General features: G+C 37.2%; 1 protein-coding gene across 2 annotated transcripts in view; it reads right to left on the bottom strand.

Moving 5' to 3' along the window:
- PPM1L (protein phosphatase, Mg2+/Mn2+ dependent 1L) overlaps nucleotides 1-25,899 on the bottom strand; it is a 312,963-nt gene that overhangs the window by 90,978 nt on the left and 196,086 nt on the right. For both annotated transcript variants that reach the window (XM_003924979.4, XM_074405602.1), the window contains exon 2: nucleotides 634-808. In XM_003924979.4, the coding sequence (XP_003925028.1) occupies nucleotides 634-808 (175 nt within the window). The remainder of the gene's footprint in view (nucleotides 1-633; nucleotides 809-25,899) is intronic.

Here is a 25,899-nt window from a genome sequence, read left to right as displayed (position 1 = left end):
TAAAGATTTTAATAATTCCAAGTAATACTATACTCATTTCATTAAAATTTTGTTTTAGCAGACAGACTACATAATAGATTAAAATAATGTTATAAGAAGGTCTGTCCATGACTTCATTAATAAGCTCCCTTGGATGGGAAGAACTTATGGTAGGCAGTAAGATGAAGTATCTGATGTGGTAGTGTCTGAGTTGCTAAGGAAAAGAAAGTAATGATTAGCTTAACAGCTTGAGGAAAAAAAAAAAAAACTTCTTTAGAAAAAATATCTAAAATTAACATAAGTATTTGCATTGAATAACATTTCTTGTATTATCAGATGTAGAAGTTTTCAGTTGCTATCCAAAGTTGAATAACACCTTAGGAGTACTCGGTTAATAAAAGGCCAAAAACAAACCACAAAAACATACCAATAAAAAAGAGCAAAATTTTAAAGCTATTTGATATTTAAGATCCATTTTTAAGAATCTTCTGTCTTGATACTAAAATTGCAGAGAAGAAATTCGTTCACGTTACGTAACTTTGAATCCAGTTTGCCCCTGACCTTTTACCTCAGAAAAGACCCAAGTTTAACCAACATTTATAATGAAATTTTTTCCAAGAAGAAAAAAATTGTGTGTTTTAAAGACAAACATACCTGCTTCATCATAGGATACAGTTAATTTTTCTAGCATTTCTCGGTCAATTGACAAAATCTGCTGTTCAAGGATGGTCTGGTAAGACAATACACTATTTTCTTTGTCTTTTTCATAGTCCTGAAGATGCTGTTTAAGGGCCTCTGGGAGTCGAGATTTTACATATTCAGCTGCAGTCTGCAAATGAAACAGTCAGAGAAAGAACTCCATTAGAGCTTCTCCTCTTAGACTTTTGACTTACCCTCAGGTGCTATAGAGAAAGCTCAAACCATTATGGAACCAACCCTCCAGACAAGCATGTCCTTGTCATCATTTTTAGTATCCACTGGACCCAGTAAGGTGATCTTCAAAAAACAGAATCACAGACCTCTAAAAGTTTTCTACCAGGTTTAAGGATACAAAAGAAGATAGATTTGGTTAGATATTCACAGAGTTAGTGCTCAGAGTTTCAACTATTATAGTGAACTGAAGGCTCTGTGATAGTGATTTTGCTGGATACAAATTTGACTTGCCCTGGTCCACAACGTGGAAGACAGTCACTCATCTCAGCAGTGAGCCCATTCATGCTTTGGCATCCACATCCCTACTTTGTTTTGTTAGTCTCTACTCATTAATGCTTACCCAGGAACTCTAGTAAAGTGAATTTTATAAAGGAGAGTCCTCTGCTAGGGCCAATAATGATAATGGGATAAACAGAAAATGAGATTTAAGACAATGTCCCTTAACCTGAAAAATAAAAAACCTCTTCACCACTTAAACGCCTTAAGCTTGTGTATATAAAATACTTAACTTTGACAGGTGTGTTATTGCTGTTTGCTCTTACACTATCTGTACAACACACTCCCAACTAGTTACATTCCAATTAGTAACAACTAATTACATGTAGTGATTTTCAATCAGGTAAGCATATTCCACTTGCGGGTACGAAGGAAGATATGCACATTTTGAAAGGTTTTCCCAAAGATTCTGATAATTTCTTCTGGTAGGTTACAATGGTAGCATACTCTTTACTCTCCAAGTTGAGAATCCCAGTGCTAGTGAAGCAGAATTTTATGAGCATAATTAAGTGACAGAGAGGCATGCATAAATCAGGGGAATTCTGAAATTTGTAAAACTTATCTCTTGAGAATGTCAAGAGTTTAGCATCTCCTTGCAGTGCAGTCCTGCTTTACTCACTTAGTGTCTAAAGTTAATAAATAAATCAGCAAAGTCCTTCATATATTGTTCGAAATTATATTCACAATCACTAAAAAAACTTCAAAAAGAAACTGCTGGAAAAAAATAAGATGGTCTCTGGGGCAATCTTTGCTTAGAATAAGGCAAAGACCTGTCTACATGGGAAAAAAAAAAAAAACCCATAGTGTTCTGCTGTGCATTAGGGTGACTATGGTTATCAGTAAGGTGTTATCTATTACAAAATAGCTAGAAGAATGTTTCTAAATGTTCCCAGCATAAATAAATTATAAATGCACGAGGTAAGGGACATGCTAACTACCTTGATTTGAACATTATACAAAATATACATGTATTGAAACATCAAACCTTACCCCATAAATATGTAAAGTTACAATGTATCCATTTTTAAAATTTTTTACAGCTAATAATCATATAATTTAAAATAAGTATGCATTAAACACACACACCGATACACACACACACACACACACACACACACACACACACACACACACATGAGATACATGCTAATCAACAGAGGTTCGGTTTTTTCATTTATAAAGTAGTATGCTCTATAGCCTTTGGGGAAAAAAAAAGAGACAGGACTATATGTACTGACTAGATGATACATTGTTGAGGTTAGGAATCAAAGTCACAGAGTATCAGAGACAGTGTATCCTACAGCATACATATTATGTATATATTGTATTTAGTATTAGCATATAGGCATAGGAGAAGATATGGAAGAATATATTCCAATTGTGGAAGGTATTTTATTTATTTATTTAGAGATGGACTTTTGCTCTTGTTATCTAGGCTGGGGTACAATGGCACGATCTCGGCTCACTGCAACTTCCACCACCCAAGTTCAAGCGATTCTCCTGCCTCAGCCTCCTGAGTAGCTAGGACTATAGGCGCCTGCTACCATGCCCAGCTAATTTCTTCTGTATTATTAGTAGAGATATAATATTGGTTTTCACCATGTTGGCCAGGTGGTCTTGAACTCCTGACCTTGGATGATCCACCTGCCTCGGCCTTCCAAAGTGCTGGGATTACAGACATGAGCCACTGCGCCCAGCCAATACTTTATAAGTTCCACATTTTTGTATTGTTTCCATGTTCTCACTATTGTAATTTTGTTAAATTGTCTTTAAAATATATTTGTTTTGTAAACATTTTATTTCAATAGTTTTTAAGGAACAGGTGGTTTTGGTCACATGACTAAGTTATTTAGTGATGATTTCTGAGATTTTGGTGCACCCATCACTCAAGCAGAGTACACTGTACCCAATATGTAGTCTTTTATCCCGAATTTCCCGTCACCCTCCCCCTTATGTCGCCAAAGTCCATCACATCATTTTTATGCCTTTGCATCCTCATAGCTCAGCTCCCACTTAAAGGTGAGAATTTATGATATTTAGTTTTCCATTCCTGAATTACTTCACATAGAATAACGGTCTCCAGCTTCGTCTAAGTTGCTGTAAATGCCATTATTTCATTCTGTTTTATGGCTGAGTAGCATACCATGATGAATATATACCACATTTTCTTTACCCACTTGTTGGTTGGTGGGCATTTAGGTTGGTTCCATAGTTTTGCAATTGTGAATTGTACGGCTATAAACATGCATGTGCATGTGTCTTTTTCATGTAATAACTTATTCTCCTTTAAGTAGATACATTAAAATATATTTCTTTATGACTTTCATGATTTTCCCTTTAAATGTTTACACAATTTAGGATGAAAAGAAACTTGCCAGAACAACGACGACTGACTTCCAAGGAAAAGTCCACTGTCAAGTGGTGGTGAAGTTGTATTTTAGCCTCTAGAGTAGCCAAAGGTAGCACACAACACGTTTTATTTCCAGATTTATATCTATGTTTCCTAATTCCCTTGCTGATAAAATTACAACCTTAACATCATCAAACATTGTTCAATTTCTCTGCCAGCGATCTAGTGCAGAACAAATAAAATTATTCCATAAAATGTAAATGGACTCAGCATATTTGTGCAACAAATTTAATTCTATAACTTACTAACATTTTTCCCTGACACTGGAAAATAGACATACTGCACAATAACTGTTTTAAAACTCACACTACCTTGTTACTCAGTGTAATATCTGTCATTAATTTTTTTCCTTGAAATACCCATGAGGTAGAGAAAATAGTTCCATAATTCACATTTTACAAATATTGATGTACTCTATTATTGAAAGCACACCATCGGATTCCTGGATAGCCATAAGCAGATGATTGAAACTGGACCCCTTCCTTACACAATATATAAAAATTAACTCAAGATGGATTAAATACTTTAATGTAAAACTCAAAACTATAAAAACCCTGGAAGATAACCTAGCCAATACCATTCAGGACATAGGCATGGGCAAAGATTTCATGATGAAGACACAAAAAGCAATTGCAACAAAAGCAAAACTTGACAGATGGGATCTAATTAATCTAAAGAGCTTCTGCATAGCAAAAGAAACTATCATCAGAATAAACAGACAACCTACAGAACGGGAGAATATTTTTTAAAATTCTGCACCTGACAAAGGTCTAATATTCAACATCTATAAGGAACTTAAACAAATTTACAAGAAAAAGACAACCCCATAAAAAAGTAGGCAAAGGACATGAACAGATACTTTTAAAAAGAACACATACATGTGGCCAACAATCATATGAAAAAAAAGCTCAACATCAATGATCATTAGAGAAATGCAAATCAAAACACAATGAGATATCATCTAACATCAGTCAGAATGGCTATTACTAAAAAGCCAAATGATAACAGATGCTAGCAAGGTTGTGGAGGAAAAGGAACACTTTTACACTGCTGGTGGGAGTGTAAATTAGTTTTACACTCCATCCACCACACGTCAGTGTGGTGATTTCTCAAAGACCTATAGACACAAATACCATTCGACTCAGCAATCCCATTACTGGATAATATACCGAAAGGAATAGAAATCATCCTATTATAAAGAAACATGCTCACATATGCTCCTTGCAACACTATTCACAATAGCAAAGACACGGTATCAACCCAAATGCCCATCAATGAAAAACTACACAAAGAAAATGTAGTACATATACACCATGGAATACTATGCGGTCATAAAAAAGAATGAGATCATGTCCTTTGCAGGGACATAGATGGAGCTGGAGGCCATTATGCTTGGCAAAGTAACACAGGAACAGAAAACCAAATACCGCATGTTCTCACTTACAAGTGGGAGCTAAATGATAAGAACACATGGACACACAGAGGGGAACAACACACACTGGGGCCTTTGGAAGATGGAGGGTGGGAGGAAGAGAGGATCAAGAAAAACAACTCGGGGTATTAGGCTTAATACTTGGGTAATGAAACAAGCCCCCATGACACAAGTTTACCTATGTAACAAATCTGCACTTGTACCCCTCAACTTAAAATAAAACTAAAAAGGAAGCATATCACATATCTTCCTTCAACTGTGGCCATTGATTGTGTTTGAAATGAAATTTGCTTTTCTAATTACAATCATAATACAGGTCTTTGTATAGGGCCTATAGCTTTGACTAAACTGGAGTCATATTTTGGCATTTCATTTCTAAAACAGCATAACGTCATGGATAGACTTCTTGCTACTGAGAAAGATTCTTAAGAGGAACAGAAGGAAACAACTCTAATCAAGACATTAGATTCTGTTAAGATATTTCAAGAAATCATCTCTACACTGAGGTGATGCTCTAAATATACTCAAATGGGAGTTAAACCTTATGTTCAAATATAAGCTTATGACAAAAACACATTATTAACTGAGATTACAATTACTCCACAGTAATAGATAATATAAAGAGCAATTTAGATTTAAAACTTCACTGGGATTCTAAAAATGAAGTGAAAAACAAAATGAAACTCTGGAATTACTTGTCTATTCAATAATAAATGAATAAATAATAAAGAATTGATCATTATTAAATGATAAATGAAGAATTGATCATGATTCAATGTTAAATCCTACTAGAAGTTTAAATCCTAAATTTCATATTCTTATAACCTAACTATTCCAAAGATAATAACATTATTGTTACCACTGTCAATAGCTTGCATTTGTACAGTACTTTATACTTTTCCATGCAATTTATGCCCTTATCATTCTGTATCTCCATAACTTTGAGCAAAATCAGAGGAATTATTGGTTTTAGCCAATCCTTCATATTCTTCAAGGTTTGGCTCATATACTGTTAGTACTGCCTAACCTAACTTGAACATCTAACAGCATCCAACACCTTTCTGATTATTTATATTTGTACAGGCATAGGTACTTAAGCTCCTTCATATGGTGGAAATAAGGACTGTATCTTACACATTATTGTGTCCTCCCACATCTGGTTCAATGCTCTGGTTTCATGTACTATAGAAACTCAATACTTTGACAGCATACAAAAATCAAGCACTTTCAGATAGCTTGGGAAAAAACTTTCTGACAGTCCCTAATTCTTTGCTTGCATACAGATCTTCCTTTCACAATTTCAGAGAAGAGTCTGGTTTTCTACTAGCAAATATAACTATTCTTGGTCTTTAATTTTCTTTCATGCCATTATTTTAGAAAATTGAACAGCTCAAACCCAATCATCATTCACATGCCAAAATGGCAAATTATGTGCTTCACATTTAAAGCTGTATGAAGCTTTATTTAATGCCTTCTTCTCCATAATAATTTGATCTTCTCCATTCTTGCCTTTATTTCTGCATTTGGCAATGGGCTTGATTCTTCTAGGTACCCTTTGAGAAATCATGTATAATGTACATCAGAGCCGTACACCTGAGTTAAAGGTTGCTTCATAGGATGTTAATTACCCCTGGACTTTCAGCTTTATGCTTAGCCAAACTTATCCTAAATGGTGGAAGAAAAGCCTCAGGGAAGAAAGCGTAAGAATGTTTGCAAGTTCCCTCCAGTTAGACCTGAAAAGGTGGCTTCAGCAACAGCTAAAGTCAAAACATGAGCTAAAAGCTTATAAGGCAGGGCATAAAAGATGCCAAATGTGCCTTCTTACAGAATTTATATTTATATTTAAATATGAGTAATATTTATGTTACCCATTCTAACTGTCATCTGGAAGACATTAAAGGGTTACAGTAGACTCTATAAAAAGAACTCAGTGGGTAAGAAGGATAAATGAAAAAAGTAGAATGATTAAGAACCTAAATTCTGGAAATGTAGTAGGCAGAATGCTGATGTTGGTCATTAGGCTAAAAGACTATTTACTATTATATGGTATATTGTTTAAGAAATAATACATATTAAAGAATTCAGGTGGGATGGTGCAAAAGTACATTTCAAGATCTGCTAAATGCTTCACAACTCATCTTAAAAAGAAAACTTGTTAGCTGGCCAATTCTAATTTATTGACTGTCTGCTGAGTAAAGCACATTAGACTCGAACTGTTGGGAAAACAAGCCTTTACCATAAAGGAACCTGCAATTTTAATATGCAAACAAAACACACATGAAATACTAGAAAAATACATTTTACAAAGCATGCAAAAATAGGCATGAATCTTGAGATAAATTAATATATTTATTTAATGCATGAGTTATGTTAGGTGTTAAACAGCCTTTAGGGAGAGAAATTAAGATGAGAGGAGAACATGGAAAAATAATCAGGAAATAATTCTGGTAGAATTTAAAGACCAATTAAAAAATAATTTAAAAAAGAAAACCTAGGAAATATTCTTCTAGACATTGGCCGAGGCAAGGAATTGATTAACAAGATCCTCAAAGCAAAAGAAACAAAATAAAAAATAGACAAATGAGACTTAATTAAACTATAGCATTTCCACACAGCAAAAGAAACTATCAACAGAATAAGCAACTAAAAATTGTGTTATAAAAGGGTAATAAATTATGCAAGAAAATATACATAATAAAAAGCAGATTAAGGCCAGATATAGCAGGTCATCCCTGTAATCCTAGCATTTTGGGAGGCTGAGGTGGGCAGATCACTTGAGCTCAGGATATCAAGACCAGACTGGGCAACATGGCAAGACCCTGTCTCTACTAAAAATGCAGAAAAACAGCCAGGCATGGTGGCACGCACCTGTGGTACCAGCTACTCAGAAGGCTGAGTTGGGAGGACTGCTTGAGCCTGAGGAGGCAGAGGCTGCAGTGTGCTGAGACTGCACCATTGTACTCTAGCCCGACTGACAGAGTGAGAACCTTTCAAAAAAAAAGGAGATTACAAAGTCGTCTGTATACCTTACATATATGAGGGGGAAAATTGGGTGAATTAAATTAATTTATATCATTAGTTATCTCAGAGTAATAAAAATCTGGGTGATTTTTATTTTTTCTGTGCAGTTTTCCAAATTTTATAAAATAAAACAATATTTCTATGTGCCAGCACTGTGCTGAATGCTTTAAATGTGGTAGCATATTTAATCCTTACAACCACCCTAATAGACTTTTACAGATGAAGAAACACACTCAGAGAGGTTGAGAAACTTATCCTTGGTTATGGAGTAAGTATTGGAGCAGGAAACACAAATCACTTTTGAACTAGAAAAGCTATATTAATTTTTTTACAAAGATGGCAATGCCTACTGTGGTTACTTTACAAGGTAAAGCAACCCCAGGCTAGGATGAAACCCAGAAGAGAACAAAAGAGCACATGAGCAAAGCTTCCCAACAGATGGGAAAGAAAAACATATCTTCAATGTCACATAACTGGAAGGTAAAGCTGAAGGCAAAGCTATTAAAAAGCAATGGGAAAACTGAGTAAAGTTACACAACATATTAAATTTACTCTTGAACATTTAACAGTAAGCCTGAAAACTATTCATCTCTTCATATTTTAGGGAATATCCACCACCATCACCACGACGCCTCCAAACAAACAAACAAACAAAAACAAAAAACTTCTGTGATGAAAAGGTATTAAACTTATTTGCAAGTTTCCAGGGAGGCAAAAGCTTCTTTTCAAGAAAGGTTTATTAAGGGATGTAATTAAATTCTAATAGAGCCACCATTAGAAAAAGATCACAAGTAAATTAAACCTATGTTTCAAATCACTTTTAGTACATTTCTCTGGAAAAAAGGTGTCAAGGTCAAGTTACTACTCATTTTGACCTTTAGTGGACTTAAAAATAGGCTTCTGATGTCCTTAACTATGCAAATATGCTTCATCATATAATAATTTTTACTTAATAATTTATATGTCATAGTTGTTTTTTATTTTTTGTTCCTTCACTTTGTAACAAATGTTCTATTTTATTACCAGTTCCAGTAAGCAATTTCATGAAATTTTAGGTAATGATAATCCAAAATAAAGTGCCTCCATATGCAATAAATTCTTATTTCGAATATATTTTTTAACCAAGAAATGGATTTATCATTAACTTTGTAATGAAGTATGTTGTAAATGTTGGTCCTGATATAGAGACTCCATTTCCAAGTAACTGAAAAACCAAGAGTTGAGATTTTAAGATTTCAAAACCTGAGACATGCATCTTAAGAAGAAAAGAGATTTTTGCCTCATGCGGTCTAGAGAGTACTTTGCCAAGATAAAGAGTTTCAGAATTTTAATACCCCTCAAATTTCACAATTTTATAAGTTACCTCTCCCCCTCCATTTATTTAACACCCACAAACACACACAATTATAATCTGAAAAGAGAGAAATTCTCAAGCTCCATTAAACTGAATGGGACAAATAATTGATGGCAGTGCCTTTCAATTTATGTTTATACCACATATATGCCTAACAAACACACAGAGCTTCTGCTTCATTATGAGTGTTGACTGTGAATGGACACAGCCTTCTACAGCTTGAGAAAAGGAGACAAAAGCAAAAGGGCTGGTCTCCACACTCATGTCAACAGTAAATTTAACAATGATAAATTTTAAAACACCAATAAATAACAAAATAAGATGGTAAATCTGGCTTTAAGGGCATCTGATCAGTGGCCCTCTCCTGGGAGGAGACTTTGGCACTGAGAAAGACATATAAGGGAAGTAAAGTGAGAATCAATTCTCCAAGTACTGAGTAGAAAAGGGCTGAATTTAGGGAAATAGTCACCCAGGGATGTCCACAAGGTATTCACAAGATAAAAGAGAGATTATCATGGGAATCCTTTGAAATTCACACCAGAGAAAGAAAGAAGAATGAAGGGAGTAATATTTCATTGCAGGCAAGGTTTTCCTGCCCTTGAAGAGAAGGATGTCTGTTTGCTGATCTGGCAGCAGCCAGCACACAGATCACACATTAATTTACTTAGTTTCACCTTGGAATCCATCTTTCTTGTGGTAACATATCATTAACTTTTGACAGCTGTTCTTTGGCTCCAGGCACTTTAAAACAAAGTCAGAGTGAGTGCCCTTGCCCACCAGGAAGAGAACATAAGGCAAGGGAGTTATTCTTCTCTCATGCCTGCCAAAAGTGTCATTTCTTGCCGTTTTTAGTCTTTGGCACTTCTAACCTGGAGAGATTATTTAAATAAGAAAAGTGTCTTCGAGATGACCATCTTGCACTCCTGAATTCATAATTCTGTCTCAAGAAGGTAAATTTGATTCCTTCAGGAGAGATGGCATCAGGAAAAAGTCACAGGCTTAAACCAGAAGCATAAAAATGAAATCTTACACCTATTACAGAGATTTAAGATTGCTCTGGAGAACCAAAGCTGCAGACGTGCGAATGCTAGTCTTGTGGTAAAATGACTACCGCAGAGGGCATAACACTATGAAGTCATCTAACAGACCGACTATGAAGACTAAAGTTCCCATTTAGTTTAAACATTAAGGTGATGGACTACTAAGTTATAGATTATCCCAGACAATTCCTTTGGAATTCCTAACGTGACAAACCTTAAATAACTTTATCAGTCATCTACTTCATATTCAATCTGACACTGTATTCATGTGGTAGCATCAAGCGTGCCAGAGTGTGAAAATATCACTCAAATCCCACTTTCTGTATGATGGCTTCCCTAATTACAGACGGATGCTTCTGTACATAAAAACTAACTTACCTCTCTTTTCTAGATCCTTACCCTGTAATTAGAGTAAAATATAATTTCATCAAATTATCAAACATTGTTCAGCTATGTGGCCCATTTTCCTTTCGATCAACATCTACCCTCATACTCTAAAAGATTAAAAATGTATCTGCCTACATTCTGACAAAAAGTTGAACTTACTTCCCTACTGCCACAGTGATGATGCATTCTTTGCCCCTCAATATTACACATATTCCAGAAATAGGTTAAGGGATTCAGCAGGAATCGTTTGTACTAGTTTCATGATCCTTTTGGTTTTAGGCACACATACATATCTATGTTCCCCTGAGGAACAGCAACATAAAAACAGCCTAACGTCTACTTTCTCATAACTCTTTTGAGAAAACAAGCGGCACTCAGTCAAAGCAATCTGGCTAAATTTTGTGATGGGTGATTTCCTGTCTTTTTTGCAGCTACAGAAAGATGTTTCACATTCTATACACTTGAGATCTATAGAGAAAAAATGCAAAGTAATATTTGTTTACAGAGAAAACTATGTTTCATCTTTCAGAGAAAATTATGTTTACCGATAAAATTCCCTTCCATTTCTGAATCTTGGGCTATTGAGCCTGGAGAAATATTAACTTCCATTAGTGCTATCCAAATGTATTCCAGGAAGTTCCATATAGAATGCTAACTGAAAATGCCCTTGGGAATCTGGGAAGCCAATGGGACTGTTAGAAGTGAATTATAAAACACTCATGAGTTATTAATCAAAAAGAACTCTGAAGGTATGACAGTAGAGCAGCTGCTTAGGAGGTAGTCAAAACATGGCCAGATAAAATATTTCTTGGCTGGCAACCACTATTTACATAGGAGTACCGCCAGAGAACTCCTACTGGGCCTCAATTGGTTTCTGCCCTGCAGCTACCTGTCAGGCTCTTAGGGTAGACCTCCAGAAGACAGGTGTGGCCAGGGTGGCAGGGAAGCTCCAGATGAATGCCAGTTGGGCTGATGTCTCCAATCTGACATGACTTTAAGAAGTACCTTCAAAACCAGTATTAGATTAAGAATCCCTGTATGAGCAGCTGGGGTATGGAAAAGGGTGGTCTTTTTGTCCAGGGAGCTGGTAACTGCCTTATTTAGAGTAATGTGAGTAGCCCCAAAAGGATCCCCACCACCAAAGCATTTTCCTTTTGGGCTTTTTTTGATGCCTGAAATTCTATCATTATAGCTTCAATCTTTGGTTAACGCCAGCTCTTTACCTACAAAAAGGTAAAATATTTAAGGAGGAGTAGTACACTAAGTATTTAGTCTTAGTGTGAACAAGTTGGTCAGAGTTTTACTTACAAGGAGGTGGACTGACAAGCCATAAGGCACCCAAGGAGACTCCTGGGAATGCAGTGTAAAGTATGAAAGTGAAGGTAAAGAAGGACAAATGTTGTCTACTCTGAAATTTAACTTTGTGTGGGGGAAAACAAAAAGATCGGTGCTCCTTGAAGGTTTAAGTTACTCTTCTCTGTCTCTGGCTCCTGCTTCGAGAGACCTGCCATCAAAGCTTGTTTGAGGTTAACCTAATGAAGCAAACTTAATTTGTTGTACCTCATACATGGGTAAATAAAGAACAAATTCAGTAGCACCTACTGCATACATACAGCTTTAAAACTTCTGTACAAATAAGAATCATCACTTTGGTTGCAAAAGTAGTCTCTCAGAATTAAAGTGATTGCTTTCTTACTTGACACCACAATGTCCTACGTTCAGATCTCTGTTACAGCTCTCAACTACTTCAAAGTGTCTCTATCTAGTCACCTTTTGCCCTCCCGCTAATTTATAAGGAACTAGCAGGTAGGACAGAAGCCTTTTCACATATGTGAGTTTCCCTGACACTTAGACCAACGTAGGTATGATGGCAGAAAAGGATGGGGAATGAGTGCTTTAAAACCAAATTTAACATCCTATGAGTGATGACTCTACATGACCACAAAGAAAGATAAGAGGGACTGTACCTACCATGTTTCTTCCTATCATTCTGACATCTGCCCCTCTTCTGCTATAAAGTATATAAATGTCATACTATTTTATACTTGCTAAGTGAGCATCACACCTTATTTTATACCATAATAACCCACTTGCAAGGACTGCTGGTTTGGACAGAGCCAGAGCCTGTTGTATCTCATGATGAAAATGTGTTTTCTAATTTTTTTGTATTATTTTCAACCTGACTAAAAAATCTCTGAGAGCAACAGATCCTCTTCCCAGAAATACGCACACAGGACCTAATGTCTCATTTTAGGAATCCAGGTATAAAGTTCAAAAACAGGGTCACAATAAAGCCTTCTTAGCTCCATGCAAGGGAAGGGCACTAGGGCAGGGCTTCAGTTTTCCTACAAAATTAGGTCACTGGGCTTCATCAACGTTTCTTCAGGGCTGGTATTCCAACCAACTGCTTCTAAGTCACCTTGGGTGGAAAAAGGGGATTGCCTTCTTTAAAAATGCACATTCACGGAGCCTGCTCCACATTTAGTAAATCAACTTTTTCTTTTCTTTTCTTTCTTTTTAGTTTTTTTAAATTTATTCTTTTTTTTTGAGATGGAGTTTCTCTCTTGTTGCCCAGTTCTGGAGTGCAATGGCACAATCTCAGCTCACTGCAACCTCCACCTCCCGGGTTCAAGCAATTCCCCTGCCGCAGCCTCCCAAGTAGCTGGGATTCCAGGCATGTGCCACCATGCCCAGCTAGTAAATCAACTTTTTCTTTGGGTAGGACTCTAAAATCTGCTTTTTAAACTTTTGCTCTATTTTAACAGGTTCACTAACAAGTGAAAAAACACGATTCTACCCACTGGAGATTCTGATTTTCTAAGGTCTAGGCATATGTATTTTTACAAAGCCTTATAAGAAATTCTGACATACATCTAGGGTTGTACAAGACCTTCCACAAGAATAGTCCTTCTGCATTTCCCAAGACAGAGTTTGGCACGTAAACATTTTTAATTCATGGGAAAACCTTGACTATATGCAATGACACTCCTACATGGCCTTTCAACCTTCAGTGCCACAAGTTTTTTTTAATCATATAAAATTGCTAATCTGCTCAGCCTCGAAAAGGCTGAGCCCTTTCCTGAAGCAAACTAACTGACCTTGTGTACTTCTAATGCAAGAGAGCACCTGGAATCCTTTCCCACCAGCTTGTGGGCAATCAGGCAAATCTCAGCAAGCTGTGTGAAACAGGTCACAAAATGACCTGTGGCAAAGCATTGTGAAAACACAATGATTTCCGGTTGACCATCCCCAGGCATGGTAAAAACACTGACCTGACCCCCCTGCCAAGGACTGCAAGTGGAATTTTGAATCCTGGAAAGCTGAAGCAAAATACAGCAGAAGGGAAAGGAACTCAGCATCACCGGCAGTGTTGCGTAACTTTGCAAACAAGGTTTGAAAGGGTCTCTTATTTTAGCAAGAGGAAAATGAGATAGCTAATTGTGTGGAAAAGCTATAGTTTCAGCAGTTACTGTACCTGCTTGTGCAAATAGAAAATGACATATTTTAAAATTTGGATGGGCATATAGTTCATGAACCTAACAGAGAAAAATTCATCTTTTTCCAACTTCAACTCCACAAGACGATAGCTGGATGAGCAGTCACACAGTCATACACAAGAAGTATATCCTTCTGCCGGGCGCAGTGGCTCAAGCCTGTAATCCCAGCACTTTGGGAGGCCGAGGCGGGTGGATCACGAGGTCGAAAGATCGAGACCATCCTGGTCAACATGGTGAAACCCCGTCTCTACTAAAAATACAAAAAAAACTAGCTGGGCGTGGTGGCGCGTGCCTGTAATCCCAGCTACTTAGGAGGCTGAGGCAGGAGAATTGCTTGAGCCCAGGAGGCGGAGGTTGTGGTGAGCCGAGATCGCGCCATTGCACTCCAGCCTGGGTAACAAGAGCGAAACTCCGTCTCAAAAAAAAAAAAAAAAAAAAAAAAGAAGTATATCCTTTTAACTAATATTTATCGGATGTCGACTATGTGCTGGACACTGCGCCAGGTGCTAGAGATAAATGGTAGGGAGAAGCAGACATGTTCCTGCTCTCATGGTGCTTATGGTCTAGTGGGGAGACAGAATGAACAAGATTCTTTGAGGAGATACAACAAAGAACCTGAATAGCCTGGTTGGGGTGAAGGAGGAATGGAGGGAAGAGGCTTTCCTGAGACACTGATGTTAAGCCAAGATCTAAAAAACGATTAGAAGGTTCAAAGAGAGAGGAATAAGGAGCAAGAAGAAGCTAACAGAGACAGAAAAGACAGTATATTTTATTGATACGAATTTTCAAAAATGTGGATAAATTGGAGCCATGGGTGAATAGAAGTTGTAATTTTACAGGAGAAAAGACTTCAAAATTGCTCTGAGGTATTAGATACCGGCCATCGGAACTATTGAGGAACATAAGGAAGGGAGAAATATCACTACATTTGCCCAACTAAAATCATTACTAACTTTCTATTTGTTGTGGGGAAAAATTAGTTTCTGAATTTCTTATCATTAAAATGGGTTTATGATGAAGAATCCGAGTTAAGAACAAGGTTAGGCCTAGTGAGCTCCTGACTTGCCAGTTACCACTTTGCATATTTTTCATTCTTTCTCTTTCTTACTCGTGCTGTTGCTTTCCTTCAGTGTTGGCAACTCTCCTTTCACATTTCTCTCAAGTGTAGAATGTACACCATTCTGATTCTTTGCAATAGCATATAGAGTTGTAGCATATCTGGGTGTCTTATACCAGTCATTTTTTAAGTCAGAAAAGATAATAGTTTATGAAGGGAATTGTGGGCTAAAATAGCACCAACTGATAAGCATCAAATAACTTCAAATCATTCATCTAAGTAGTAAAATTCTTGCCCCCAAAACTCAGTGGAATATAACTAAAATGAACTTTTAAGAATTGTATGGATATTGCCCAGTATGACAAGAAAGTGGCACCTTGAAAGGGAAAGGAAGGAAGCCCAATGATCTTGCCAACCAAATCCCACCTTGTTATTTTCCTGTGTGGATATATGGTCCTATTCCACACAGAGAGTTCCCCACAAACAGAGGAGTAAAAAAGAAAAAAAGCCGGGCGCAGTGGCTCAAGCCTGTAATCCCAGCACTTTGGGAGGCCAAGACGGGTGGATCGAGACCATCCTGGTCAACATGGTGAAACCCTGTCTCTACTAAAAATACAAAAATTAGCTGGGCATGGTGGCGCACGCCTGGAATCCCAGCTACTCAGGAGGCTGAGGCAGGAGAATTGCTTGAACCCAGGAGGCGGAGGTTGCGGTGAGCCGAGATCGCGCCATTGCACTACAGCCTGGGTAACAAGAGTGAAACTCCGTCTCAAAGAAAAAAAAAAGAAAAAGAAAAAAGACTCAAATGTTATAAGGTGGACTAGTATTTCCCACAGGGAAGACTCAGTTCCACAAGATGAAATCTGGGTAATCGGAGAGAGTTTTCACATCTTCAGGGTTTTTTTTCCACCTACCTGGGAGGAGGGCCACAGAAATCAGAAGTAATGTGTTTTACCTTTCTGAGCTCTCTGAAGGCACACATTTAATAGTTGGCTGAGCTCTCTGAAGGCATACACTTAATAGCTACCATGTATGCAGTACTTACTGTGTGCTAGGTACTATGCTTGGTATTTTATATTAATTCCTTCATTTAATTTTCACCAACCCTAAAAGGTAGGTATGATTATTAATGTTTTGCAGATGTGTCCTTGCAAACCCCCAGTAAGCCGCTGCTCTTTGGTAAAGTCTATGGTTTCATCAATGTTTTATGTAGTCAAGTTTAAGGAACTCTGGGCTAAGAAAAGTACAATGGTAAAACTGAGATGAAGCAAGGGATAAAGTTGGACGCAAAATATGTGCCTTATAATTCCTTTTACAGTTGACCCTTAAACAACAGGGGATTGGGGTACCAACCCCAACACAGTTGAAAACCCACAAATAACTTTTGACTCCCCCAAAATGTAACTATTAATAGCCTATTGAATGAAAGTCTTACCAATAACATAGTTGATTAATACACATTTTGTAATGTCATATGTATTATCTATTGTATTCTTACAACAAAGTGAGCTAAAGAAAAGGAAATGTTAAGAAACTCATAAGGAAAATATATTTACTATTTATTAGTGGAAGTGGATCATCATAAAGGTCTCATCCTTGTTATCTTTATGTTAAATAGGCTGAGGAGAAGGAAAAGGAGGAGTCGCTCTTGCTATCTTAGGAGTGAGAGTCAGAAGAAAACCTGCTTATAAGTGGACCCATGCAGTTCAAATCCAGGTTGTTCAAGGGTCAACTCTATTTGTTACAGATTATTAAAAAGTAACTCTGAGTTTCTTGGTGTCCAATGCGAAAAAATAAAGGCAACCATTTGCACAGGTCACAGTGTCCTCAAAATAAATTATAGGAAAGATCAAAACAATGCCTATGGTAGACATTAACTAATAAATTATTTACCACTGAGCCTAGATTGACCCTGAGAATCCTCAATACAGTATTCTAAGGCAGCCACCGATCAAAGTTAGCACATGAGATGAGACCTCTTTATTAACTAAATCCAGGGTGGCAAACTGAAGCCCAAACATCCATCTTTATAAAGTTTTGCTAGAACATAGCTCTGTCCATTTGTTTACATATTGCCTATGGCTGCTTTTGTACTATAATGGTAGCGTTGAGCAGCTGAGACAGGGAATGGATGGGATGCAAAACCTAAGATAGTTACTACACGGCTCTTTACAGAAAACATGTGCCAAACACTGATACAGATGGATGGCCAAACTAGAGCAAAATCAGTGGAGATAAATATGTTTAATTAATTTTGTTTAGCCTGCATTTATTATGTGCCTTCATGTATGGGACACTGTGTTAAATTTGAGTCATACAAAAATAAGCTGCACATTATTGTCCTCACCTTGAAATAGCTCTGAGTTAAAAATTCTAACACTCCAGATACCTTTCTTAAGTGCTTTCTTTCTTTCCACTTGACCATATAACCTAAAAAGGTAGAGCATCTTAGAAATTATAGTCTGGTAGCAGTCCTTAGAGGAAATAAATGAGTAAAAATACAGCCAGGGCAGCTGCTTTATTGGACACAAGATTAAAAAGAAAAAGGTTATTAAGCATTCTAAAAACAATGAGCAATTGGCAATACCTCATAAAAAACTAACTTAAGCAACTTCAGAATCTCGAAACTGTCATTTGTCAGGAACCACATAATCATGAGAAAATTAACAAGGCCCCAAAGAGACATGTAAAATTTGAATTAGGATTCACAGTAGATTGACAGGGACATAGCAAATCCATAATTATGGGGATCCACAGCTGCTCCAACCTTAGAAAATAATGAACTGCTTAGTGAAAGCTGGTGTCTCTCAAACAGCAAGAAAAAAAAAATCTGCTGTGGGACAGTGTCCTATCTTTATGTCCTATAACCAAATAATCCATAGACAAGGGTGATCCACCTGAAGATTTATTGTTATAACAAGCAATTTCCAGATGTCATAAATCATTATGGAAATAGATTAGAAAAATTATAAACTTTGCCATCTATGATAAACTCAATTATTAATCTCCTTATATTTCCCAAGGTAGTACCTGTGATTCTTCTTCAAAACACATTGTGTTGATATAAGTGCCCTGGAATAAAGAAGTCATTAAATAAGTCAACATGACTTATGAGACACACACAACAAACCAAGCTCTCTTTTCTAACAAAAATGTATGTCCACATTAGAGCAATTAAATAGTGAAGGTCAATAGAACTTCAGAAGACAAGTGGCTGGCCCTTTTTGCATTGAATTTCTACTTATAAATTAAATGAATTTCCAATTCTGTTTGAAATCTTTCCATCAAGAGCAGTGCAAAACAAAATTTTATATACAACACATTTTAATGTAATATTTTAATGGTATCCTTCCTCAGAACTAGTTAAATTCTCAGAATCCTTTCCAGTTCAATTTTAAAAAGAAAACTAATTTTGGATTTCTATGTGTATATCCTATGTAATCTTTCAAATATAATTTCTGTAAATGATAGTTAAATTCCACAATACCTCATTTAATGAGTGCCATCAGGGAATGAAGAGTTCCACATAAGTGAATGTCCCATTTAACTCAACTTTAATACTCTTAAGTGATGAAAAATTATTTAACCTCTTTGGATGAAAATGCTTCCAAAATGAAAAAAAACACACCTCTCAAAGTTTTTCAGAAAGAATGCACAGGAGACAATCCAGCATTTTCTTGATGATTTGGGGCTATCTTGGGAAAATAAAGGGAGGGTTGTGGCATGCATGTCTCCTGCATATGAGTTTGGTTTCCACACCACATCACCCTGATCTCTGTGAGAAGCTCTGGGTTCTCCTCCATTGGCAGATAATCCTGCTTCTAAGAGTCTGCTTTATGCACAGTTATTTAGCCTTATGACTTGGAAAGTGTTTAATCTTCTTATTGGAGAAAGGTACACGAGCTTTGTGATTGTTTTTTCCCCCTCAGTTCCATTTTGTTTACTTCCTGCTTCATTACAGTGTTCCAGATAGCTTTTAAAAAAGGTCTGTCCCTCAGATAGGTAGAGTGTAAGTGGTACAGAAATGTGAATATTGAATGAGTATCCACTTTTTATTTAAAAAATCATAAAGAATTTCCCTTTAGATTCATATACTCTAAAACAATCCATCAAAATGGTAAGACTAAAACTTGTAACTTTATGATGTTTATATGCATATGGAAGGATCCATGCACATAAGGAATCCTTATGAAAATCTAAATAAAGGTTGTATAATTTGTCTTATGAAAAGTTATATAGCTTTATATTCTTACCTAACTATCCTTTGAACCAAGACTGACACTGCCTTTCATTTCAGGTCCTTTAGCACTTTTTACAATGTGCGGCATTAGGTAGATGCTCAATAAACACTTGGAGAATGAATGAACAAAAAACTCAGTGTCATGGAAACATTTAAAAATTCACTATCTCAAAATTTGAATGATCAGTTTACTTTAAATCACACAAATTGCCACACTGCCAGTAAACCATATTTAATAACATGCATCTTCTTTGCAAATATTTTCAAATATTATTCATGAATGACCAACTTCCTAAAATTAAGGCTGGGTGTGATGGCTCACATCTGTAATCCTAGCACTTTGGGAGGCCAAGGTGGGAGGATTGCTTGAGCCAGGGAGTTTAAGATCAGCCTGGGCAATATACCAAGACCCCTCCATCTCTATGCAACAAAAATAAAAATAAGAAACCAATGTACAGGAATAAAAAAAAGCAGTTGCCAAAGAGTTTTTCCTGACTTTACTTCTGGAAACCACCATGAAACAGTGACAACTTCCATATTAATAAGCAGTAATAATCTTAACTACATGGTTTTGGTGAAGCATGTATCTGTAGTTAGCCTTTTCTCCACCAGATGGCCTCAATGAATCAAGTAAAATGCTTAACTTCTATGAAAATCAAAAGGGAAAGTGAACACAGTAGTAAGCCTGGTTGTCCCCTTGTTTGCTAAACCAGTAACTGTCCAAAAATTCACAGCTATGAAAAGCAGGGGGCTGGCTGAAATGAGTTACAAAGTAAGCCTAATAATTCATTCAAGTATTCATTCTTTCAACATTTATCAAGTGTTTACCATACTCCAAGCATTTGCTGAACACACAGAGTTAAAAGAAAGAGTTCTTGACCTCAAAGGGCTTATCACTTAAGGAAGCAGATGATTTGTAAAGGAATAACTACAAAAGAATACAGCAAATCCTGTAATTGAGAAGCCCCTCAGAAATGCCCTGTATTACTCCATTTTCATGCTGTTGATAAAAACATACCCAAGACTGGGAAGAAAAAGAGGCCCAATTGGACTTATAGTTCTACATGGCTGAGGAGAGCTCAGAATCATGATGGGAAGTGAAAGGCACTTCTTACATGGCAGTGGCAAAAGAAAATGAGGAAGAACCAAAAGCAGAAACCCCTGATAAACCCATCAGATCTCAGGAGACTTATTCACTATCACGAGAATAGCATCGGAAAGACAGGTCCCGATGATTCAACCACCTTCCTGGGGTCCCTCACATAACACATGGGAATTCTGTGAGATACAATTCAAGTTGAGATTTGAGTGGGGACTCAGCCAAGCCATATCATTCCACCCATCTCCTCCAAATCTTATGTCCTCACATTTCAAAACCAATCATGCCTTCCCAATAGTTCCCCAAAGTCTTAACTCATTTCAGCATTAACCCAAAAGTCCACAGTCCAAAGTCTAATCTAAGACAAGGCAAGTCCCTTCTGCCTATGAGCCTGTGAAATCAAAAGCAAGCTAGTTACTTCCTAGATACAATGGAGGTACAGGTATTCAGCAAATACAGCCATTCCAAGTGAGAGAAATTGGCCAAAACCAAGGGGTTACAGGGCCCATGCAATTCCAAAATCCAGCAGGGCTGTCAAATTTTAAAGTTCCAAAATGATCTCCTTTGACTCCAAGTCTCACATCCAGGTCATGCAGATGCAAGAGGTGGGGTCCCATGGTTTTGGGCAGCTCCACCCCTGTGGTTTTACAGGGTATAGCCTCCTTCCTGGCTGCTTCCATGAGTTTGTGTTGAGTGTCTGCAGCTTTTCCAGGCATATGGTTCAAGCTGTCAGTGGATCTACCATTCTGGAGTCTGGAGGATGGTGGCCCTCTTCTCACAGCTCAAGTAGGCAATGTCCCAGTAGGGACTTTGTATGGAACCTCTGACCCCACATTTCCCTTCCACTCTGCTCTAGCATTGGTTCTCCATGAGGGCCCTGCCCATGCAGCAAACTTTTGCCTGGGCATCCCAGTGTTTCCATACATCTTCTGAAATCTAGGCAGAGGTTCCCAAACTTCAATTCTTGATTTCTGTGTACCCACAGGCTCAGCACCATGTGAAAACTGCCAAGGCTTTGGGTTTTCACCCTCTGAAGCCACAGACCGTGCTGTACATTGGCCCCTTTCAGCCATGGCTGGAACGGCTGGGACACAGGACACCAAATCCCTAGGCTGCACACAGCACAGAATCCCTGTGCCTGGCCCACAGAACCACTTTTTCCTCCTGGGCCTCCAGGTCTGTGATGGCAGGGGTTCTGTGAAGGTCTCTGACATGGTCTGGTGACATTTCCTCATGGTCTTGGGGATTAACATTAGGCTCCTTGCTACTTAGGCAAATTTCTGCAGGCTTGAATTTCTCCCCAGAAAATAGGTTTTTCTTTTCTATCGCATGGTCAGGCTGCAAATTTTCCAAATACCTATGCTCTGCTTCCCTTATAAAACTGAATAATTTTAGCAGTACCCAAGTCACCTCTTGAATGCTTTGCTGCTTAGAAATTTCTTCCACCAGATACCCTAAGTCATCTTTCTGAAGTTCAAAGTTCCAGGAATCTCTAGGGTGGGGGCAAAATGCCACCAGTCTCTGCTAAAACATAACAAGAGTCACCTTTGCTCCAGTTTCCAGCAAGTTCCTCATCTCCATGTGAGACCACCTCAAACTGGACTTTATTGTTCATATCACTATCAGCACATTTGTCAAAGCCATTCAACAAATCTCTAGGAGCTTCCACGATTTCCCACATTTTTCTGTCTTCTTCTGAGTTCTCCAAACTGTTCCAGTCTGCGCCTGTTACTCAGTTCCAAAGTCACTTCCATTTTTCCAGGTATCTTTTCAGCAACACCCCACGCTACTGGTACCAATTTACTGTATTAGTCTGTTTTCATGCTGTTGATAAATACATACCTGAGACTGGGAAGAAAAAAAGATTTAACTGGACTTACAATTCCACATGGCTGGGAGGCCTCAGAATCATGGAAAGTGAAAAGCACTTTTTATATGCTGGTGGCAAGAGAAAAATGAGGAAGAAGCAAAAGTGGAAACCCCTGATAAACACATCAGATCTCATGAGACTTATTCACTATCACAAGAATAGCATGAGAAAGACCGGCCCCCATGATTCAATTACCTCTCCCTGGGTCCCTCCCATAACATGTGGGAATTCTGGGAGATACAATTCAAGTTGAGATTTGGGTGGGGACACAGCCAAATCGTATCATACCATGTCCAAAGTGACATGTGAGCCAAATGTTGAGGGATGTAAAGAGTTGCTGAGCAGAACAATGGGCTGGGTAGCAATTCAGGCAGAGAGTACATTCCACATAAAGACATAAAGGCAAGAAAAACATGGATATTATAGATCTGGAGGGAAGACTATGTATGTGTGTTTGGAGGGGAAGGGAAAGGGAAAGGAAATGGCAGAAGATCAGAATTAACAGCAGGCTAGAACTATGTAAGGATACTTAAGAATTTTAATTCTATGATAATAAATAGTAATAGCTAATATTTACTGAAAAGTCTATATATGTGAAATACTATGCTAAGTGCTTAAATGCATTATCTTATTTATTTCTCATTATGACCCTCAAACATATGAGCTATTTGTATATCTATTTTTCAGAGCCCTGCCATTGCTCTGTCCTTGGGTTCTTGGCTTGGAGCTGCTCTAATAACAGGTGTATGCCACAACTCATCTGCTTCAAAAGTCTTTTTTTTTTTTTTCTTTCTGAGACGAAGTTTTGCTCTGTCACCAGGCTGGAGTGCAGTGGTGCGATCTCTGCTTACTGCAACCTCCACCTCCTGCGTTTAAGCAATTCTCCTGCCTCAGTCTCCTGAGTAGCTGAGACTCAGGTGCGTGCCACCACGCCCAGCTAATTTTTGTACTTTTAGTAGACACAAGGTTTCACCATGTTGGCCAGGATGGTCTCGATCTCTTGACCTCATGATCTGCCCGCCTCAGTCTCCCAAAGTGTTGGGATTACAGGCATGCACCACCATGCCCAGCCTTTAGAAGTAGGTAAGGCATGCTTTTTTTGGACAATTCATTCTGTTTCATAGTAAAGTGCAGGCCAATAAAGTTCTGTTATTCCAGCTTCTGGAAGGAGTCCTGAACAAACCTAGGAAATCTGTGTTCCCAGTCACACAGCAATCAGCCAGCTCTGTGGCTGTACACATTCCTTAACCTCACTGGCTGTCAGTCCCCTTACCTGTGAAACAGGGGAGTGGGCTGAAGGGATTGGATTAGAAGATCTTCAAAATCACTTGATGTCTTAAACTGTATTCCATAAATTTTAATTATTTATTTCCCTCTACCATACTACCCTACTTTGGAGGTGTTAATGAGTAATTTAAGGCAGGCTACAAATAATCTGCAAAGCCTACATAATCTAGAAATCCTGAGAATTAACCATAATATTGATAGATGAATAGCAGAGTAAAGATAATAGTTCACAGGCTCCTAATATGACTATTTGGCAGCTATCATATTAAGTGGTAATCTTGCAAAGTTAAACTGCATAAACCTAAAGAACAGAAGGCATATTGATTATCTAGAAGGTCACAAATACGCTCATATTTTCATGTATCACTGAAACAGATGTTTCTCCAACACCTCTACATTAGCTTTGGTGACTTAGCAGCCATCAATTGGCAATATGAATTAACAGAACCAGCTAAGAAATCAGATGGCTTCAAATTCCTGCTGTCACATTAGTGACAATGAACAAATCTAATTATTAAATAATAGCAATTCTCTTGCTGAACCTTAACTAAGGCAGCAAAAATGAGACCAAGTGTGACTGATTTTCAACATTATAAGAATGTGGTGATAATAAGAAGTAATGATTTCAGGATGAAGCAGGAAAAATACTTGTATAGACATCCCAAGTATTTTAAAACATTTAATATTTTAGGACAAGCACTCAATGTTAGTCTTTCAAAACAAATTTAAGTATCATCAAACTTAAACGACACTCTTAATTTTATGCAGATCATACCTGCAAAACAATAATGTTAAAACAATAAAAATATTAAAACACATACACTTAGAAAGTATCCTGAACTTGTGGCACAACAGTTCCTACCATTTAGTGACTCTTCGTGTTAATTCATCGTGCTTTGAGGGCATAAAACATTTGGGACCTTGATTAATATGGACTTTTAAAAATAGTACAAAGTGTTGAAATGCTTTAAATAGACAACAGCCATTTTATTCCAACTGGGTCAAATATTTCTCTTACATGGTTTTATATTCTTTCATCATTAAATGTGAAAAGAGTTATAATTCTGAAATGACTATTAAATGAATTTAAATTATGTAACTAGCTCCTGGGAAACATATTTTATTAAAATATATTCAAAGAGTTTACTTTTAATTGTGTGAGACTATGTAAAAATAAATGCTGAGAGATTCCATTATTTCAAACAAAAGCATATCAGCTACTACTAGAGGTAAAAAAATGAACTGAAACATTTTAGTGAATATAATAAAAATGTTCACAAGTACTGACAGTTATTGAGCATTTACTCTAGACCAGGCACTAAGCTAAGAACCATAGATGTATTCTCTCAATTAAATTAAAATCAAGAAGGAAAAGAAACCCACTTGGCCTGAACAAAATTTACATTAGATTGGTTTGCTCAAGTGAAATTCATTCTACTTTAGAATTAATCTATTAAACATTGCATAACTATCAATATATATGGGGTTCTACCTGTGTGAAATGATGAAAACATAAGAAAGTAATTGAAAAGATAAGGATCAATACAATAATTATAATGACAACAAATGGATTAAACTCTCTAAAAAGGAAATATCAGGTAGGATTTATTAAGTCCATTTGGGAAACAAAAATTTCACAACTATTTTAAATACTTCATATTTAAGGTTGTTCTGCATTATAACGTTTCTGCCATTAAATAACTGGTATAATTACGCAAGCAAAATAGTATGTTAAGAAACAATTCTATTGAGGCTGACACCAAATTTCAAAATACATCCTTGGGAATACCAAACACCTGAGAAACTCTATTCACTTACAGCTGTTTTAGATAAGCTATTACATACATTCTTCATGTCATTAGCCTGATACTTAGGGTTGAATTAATCTGAAATTTGATTAAAAATTCTCTCCAAGTTTCCCACGTAACTTTTATAATCGTAACAGAGGTGGAAGAGAGCCAAACAGATAACACATCTAGATAAAGGACCCACTTCAAAGCGCTGCCACACCCTGGAC

Source organism: Saimiri boliviensis, chromosome 9, assembly GCF_048565385.1.
Source record: "Saimiri boliviensis isolate mSaiBol1 chromosome 9, mSaiBol1.pri, whole genome shotgun sequence".
In the NCBI taxonomy this organism is placed as follows: Eukaryota; Metazoa; Chordata; class Mammalia; order Primates; family Cebidae; genus Saimiri; species Saimiri boliviensis.
This window is presented reverse-complemented; position numbering and strand designations above follow the sequence as displayed.